Here is a 5,841-nt window from a genome sequence, read left to right on the forward strand (position 1 = left end):
ATAAACTCCGAAAGAAAGGTGAAATCAATGTCCATCAAGTTTGCTTTGATAATCTTACGGATTTTTCACTAAATCCCTACTCACTACTACATTTGAAAAATTGGTTATAGAATTACTTTAATCTTGGGGAGCAAAATAATGATGACCATCCCTGAAGGTTTATTACCCTTTTTTTTTCATTTGCCAATTTTTTTTTCAAAGAGTTTTTCTTGGTCAAAGTTTTTTTTTTTTTTTTGTGCTATACTGGCCCTACCTCTTTGACGAAATTCGTCCCCCTAGGTATCCCCACAAGCTTCAATTATTTGAGCTGGCTATGAGACTAATCTTGAGTCGGGGCTTAATCACAGTTAAAGCTCTTCAACCCTCCCTAAACATGTTTTTGGCCAAAGGTTTTTAATCAGACAATTTGGGCAATACTTTAGTAGTACAAAGTTTTAATGTGGCATGAACTTAGCGAAGAGATTTCCTAGGGGAAATGTTATAAATGATCATTACGGATCCAATTGAATGTGAATTTCTACAATTTATTATGGAAGAAGATTACACGATAACCATTATGAAAAGTTGTAATGGTTGCTCCACTTCCTTAGCTCCAGCAGTAGCTATATGACTCAATTAAAGGAAAGTTGTATGTACTTCACTCTTTTTTACTAGAAATTTTTCTTGTAAATGTTTTTAATGAGACAATCTATGTTAGCATATAAAAGGTGGTATGTTTGCTATGAATTTTGTACTTTGTTTCCGGTTCACTAAGTTTTTTGTCCCACCGAGTTTTTCTTAGTAAGGTTTTAACCATGCATATTCATAGTGTTTAGTCATCCTTGGATGTTATAAAATATTAATTTATAGAAGGCTTGGATTTCAAAACTATTGGCACTAATGATGCAATTATTCCTTATTTATGATTCCATAACCACCATACTGATGGAGCATTAACTCCATCATTCATGGTTATAATCCTATGTATGGGCATTGCTTGCATTGTAAAACAATGGATAATGATTCCTGAAACTATGTATGAAAAAAGCTTTGTTAGTAGAGGCAAAACCCATTTCGGTGATCTCTACGCCTCAAGAAAATTAGTTTTCGGCTGTCGGCTGGGGGATACCCTAAGTTTTACTAAAAAAAAAAAATGGATAATGAGAATCATAATTCCACTTTACTTCTCTTTGATTTCTTCTTTTTTTCCCCCTTCATTTTTCTTGTAATATAATTTTCTCCATCTCTCTCCCTTTATTTCATAACAATTTTGACACATTTTCAAGTGAAAAATATCTAATGTGTAGAAAACTAAATCCTAAATTAGGTAATGGATAGAAAAGTAAAGTTATTGCGTGAAAAAGTTGATGATTAAACCTAAAAAAACATTATTAAGGTAATACATATGAATAAATATTGTTCAATTTTTTTTTTTGAGACTGTTATGAACTGTATCCATATCTTAACCGCATATCCAACAAGGGATCATGACATACCTCATTTATATCTCAACAATAGAATATAATGAGGATCAAAGGATACAATCCTTATCCCCATCAACTAGAGGCAGAATCCCACACCAACTGGGAGAACATAAAGGCCTAGGCCTAGAAAAGTAACCCCCGTGAATAAATGGTTAAAGACATCATGTACACAGTTTTTAACCTAATATACTATTACTATCAATACTGTGCACACATTCACGTCTTGGCTATATGCCCATTGATTGTGCGCAGTGATTAGAGTATTGACTATAAGTCAGTCAGATATCTATCTTCTAGATATCTCTGAGCGCATACCCTTAAAGTATCTCGATATTGTTCATTAGTACTGAACGAGAGCAACACAACCAATATTTATTTAATATAAATTGGAATACCATGTTTTCATTGATATAGTCTGATACTATTAAACATGAAAAGGCAATGTATAATGTGCAGTATATATCTTACTAATTTTTAATGGAATTTCAGGAAGAAAGAAGCCATCAGCAAACCAAAGATGGGAAAATCACCAATGTTCTTGATGAGTTTATTTTCCATCATTACAATTATTGCAACAGACAGTTCAAACAATGCGCGTCTTAGGTCCTTACACAGAAGCACTTATTGAACATCAAAATGACGACAAAAAAGGTACGAAAATAATAAAAAGTAACAGAACAGAAAATCACATGAAACAGAGCAGGCACAAATATTGAACTTTAAGTTCTACCCAACATCAGGCCTAGGGAGCAAAGCCTTGCTTCAAAGTTTCAATGATAGAAACATTAGTCTTGAAGGCCAAAGCCAAGACAGTATCGTCAATGGTGGTATTGAATAGTGTGTTGGGAAGTGATATTGTCCCAGCATTTGCACTACCAAAGGCTGATATAGCGAGAGCAGGAACCTTTGTGTCAGCGTTGTGTTGGAAGTGTACAAGACCCTTTGGGAATATGAACAAGTCACCAGCTTGAAGATTCTGTGTGAAAAGCTTATTGGTTGTGTCCACAAACCCAACTTGAAGGGAACCCTGAGCAACTAAGAGTAACTCAGCAGAGCGAGGATGTGTGTGGGGTGGGTTGACGCTACTAGGAGGGAATTGAAGGACAGCATAAGACACACTCTGTCCAATGAGAGCAGGGAATTCTATCATGCTTGCCTTCAATACCTTAAATTCAGATGGTGGTGGGTTTTGTCCAACAAGGACACGGAAGCCCGTATAGGTGAAGAAGTTTCCATCAATTGGGAGGCCAATTGGTGCTATGAAGTCAGTGAGTATGTCAGGGTCACCTGCCCTTGTTATTTGCACAATGGCAAAAGCTGATATGATTAGTGAGAGAACTTTAAAGGTAGAGGAAGACATGATTAATTAGAAATTTTACGAGGTTTAAAGGTTAAGGCTAAAGAAAACAAAGACAATGTTTGAAAGTTGTGCTTATGGGATCTTAGGAATGACATATATATAGATAGGGGTTATCTGGCTGAAAATTTTGAGAAGGGAAAGCGGGGGTTTCTATCTATCTCGGACGCTAAGGACAATAGAAATAACAATGTGACCTCGGTTGTAGATTGCAGTCGTTTGATTATGCCATTAGCAAGTAGAAGACACGAAGAATGTTTAAAGTCAAGCTGTCATTTAGCCTTTAGTTAATTGAGGATGCTCATGGGCGGGTTTAGCAAACTGTACTGTGGAAACTTAAGTGATAGGGAACGATTTATGATATATATTTCCTTACAAATTATATAAATAAAAAAGGTTAACTTTGGATAAGCTTAGTCACCGTTAGGGGTGTAAATAAGCTATGTTAGGCTAGGTTTTGGCTTAAATAGGTCAGGCCTGTATGAAAAATATTGGTTCTGGCCTTGGTTGTTAGCCTGTGTAGACTCTGATTTACAAGTCTGACCCGACCTATATTTAAAAAATTAAAATCTTGGCCTATGCTTGTTAGTCTGTTTAAGCCTATTCAACATTTAACAATTAAAAGAATAATTAAAATAATATTACTTTATTATTCAAAAATATTAAAAATCATAATTTTATTTATTTTATTTAAAATAAATAATATGATATAGGCCGGCCTGTAGGCTTATAAGCCCGACATGTACAAAAAAATCTATGGCCTATTTTTTAAATAGATTTTTTTAAAAACCTAGGTCTGTTCTATTTTACTATTTATGACATGCCAAGTCTGGCTTAATATAGGCTAAGTCGTAGGTCCCTGTAGGCCGGCCTAGCCCATCTACACTCCTAGCATCATTTATAACCATGTACTTTTTGGAATACATAATTATAATATGAAAGTCATTTTTTTTCCTCTCTTCGTATACTTTTCAGAATTTGTATGTTGATGTGGAGATAAAAAAAAACAACATTAATATTATACTATCTACTTCCTGGATACATAATTATAGGTGGTGATTATAGAGAAGCTTATCTAAAATAATTGTAGAAATTATTAACCCAAATAAAAATGCATTATTATGTTATGCACAAAATATTAATTTAAATAAAAAGTCTTATCATTTTTTTATCTATCATTAGTAGTAGATAAACGTGTTTTCAATTTAAGAGTCCTTTGTGTTCTTTCAATTTGATAATATTTCATTTCCATCATCCAGGAGTAGTACATATAATTTTGAATATGACATCCAAAAATAAAAAGGGTAGGATTATTTAACAACTTAATATTTGTTTTGCCACGAATATTTGACTACAATATTAAGGACCATTATACGGGATCTTATGCCAAAAGTGAGAAAGGAACTTAAAATATGAGTTTTATAAGAATTATATTGTAGGAAAAGTGATGGTGTAATGTTATAGAGATTCGTTTTGCGTGCCGTAGTTTTTGTTTTTGTTTTTTGCTTCAAAAAGTGTGGGTCTCACAAAATATTGTGTGTGTAAAAAATTTTTTTGTGTCATGTTAAATGATAAATATAAACTCCTTAAAATATATATTAGTTATTCTTGTAAGTCCAGCTCATTTTGAACCATTATGGGATTAATTCTTGTTTGACGGCAAGAATATATGAAAACTATGTAGACCATCTCATAAAAGTTGCTTTGTGAATATTCGGGCTCTCGTCCCAAAACATTAAAGTTGCTTACCACCTCTATGATCTCCCCACAGTATTTGTTATCAGCATATTCTACCTAGTTTTAGCTTTCTTTGTTAATAATTTTGCGTTTTAGCCAAAATAACGAGAAGATTGTTCTCTGTAAACATCAGATCCAGCAGGATAATGTGTTTCACTTGTTAGCTCATTTTGGAAACAGATAATCAATTTTGACAAACTGGCCGCATAAATTCTATTAAAAAAAAAAGAAAAATGCTTATTCACATTACACGTTCCTCACCACCTCTATTATAATGAAACAGTGAAATTAAAATGTAGAAAAGTTTCTTGTGACCTTAGCTATTAGTAAATCATAAAAATAATATAAATGTAAAGTGATATATATGTAAGTAGATTATTATTATTATTATTGGCAAAATCACTTCTCAAATTGCTGCAATTCTTCAAAGAAATTTTTTTTTGCAGCAATCAATTATAACTACGTTCTACGTATAGTACATAATTGTAGTTTTAAAAGTTGATTTTTTTTCTCTTTCCTGAGAAGGCTGTCGTTTGACATGGTGAAAAAAAAATAACTTTAATATTATGTACTACTTGTAATACATAGTTAAAATTAGTGGCATAAGAAGAAAATTTTTTCAACGGCAAGAGAAGTTGGGGACCCATTATTACTATTGGTTAAAAAATCAGTGTTCCCTTGTGGTGCATTTGATTTGCTGAAGAATCCATCTCCGTTTTACTGTCATTGAATAATGCAGATAAAAGAATTACTTATCACCCGAGAACATATGAGAAGAGTACTAGAAACAAAGACAACACCTCAAGCGTATATGCTAATATTCTGAACCTTTGAGCAACCATCAAATGCTCTCAGAATGCCCCCCCGCCAACAACATGTTAGAAGTTTAATTTGAAAATATGTGTCGTTTAAATTGTGACCTTATATTTTTTTTATAAATAAATAGGGAATCAGAATTTTAAGAGACTAATTTTTTCATATTAGCTTTTGTACTTTCTTTGAATGCCCATTTTTCTACTCCAGTGCGACTGATAAGTTATAAGTTGAGTTCGATTATGTTATTTTAAGTGGAAGTGTTGCCATAAGTATAGATATAATTCGTTCTATCCTAAGAGATATTGTATATGAATCTTGGGCACTATAGATAAGACAAAATTGCCTTATGAATACAGTGTTTAACACTAGGTTTAGATTTTTCCTTATTTCATTCTTATGTGTTCGTACTTCGTACGATACGTGTTAATTTTGCATTACTGCATATTTCGATTTCTTAAATACATTTCA

The 5,841-nt window shown here is 32.8% G+C and overlaps 1 protein-coding gene across 1 annotated transcript; it reads right to left on the reverse strand.

Moving 5' to 3' along the window:
- Positions 1 to 2,205: 2,205 nt before the first annotated feature.
- On the reverse strand, positions 2,206 to 2,823 carry LOC133309326 (germin-like protein 9-3). Its single transcript, XM_061510090.1, has one exon. The coding sequence runs from the start codon at positions 2,821 to 2,823 to the stop codon at positions 2,206 to 2,208; it is 618 nt and encodes a 205-aa protein (XP_061366074.1).
- Between the last annotated feature and the right edge of the window lie 3,018 nt (positions 2,824 to 5,841).

The sequence above is a fragment of the Gastrolobium bilobum genome, unplaced genomic scaffold (genome assembly GCF_033153095.1).
Source record: "Gastrolobium bilobum isolate Gb01-03AN ecotype WA unplaced genomic scaffold, APGP_CSIRO_Gbil_v1 utg1813, whole genome shotgun sequence".
NCBI lineage: Eukaryota > Viridiplantae > Streptophyta > Magnoliopsida > Fabales > Fabaceae > Gastrolobium > Gastrolobium bilobum.

What these genes read in the sequence shown, in the direction of transcription:
- LOC133309326 (XM_061510090.1), bottom strand. Translation starts at nt 2,823, where the DNA reads ATGTCTTCCTCTACCTTTAAAGTTCTCTCACTAATCATATCAGCTTTT.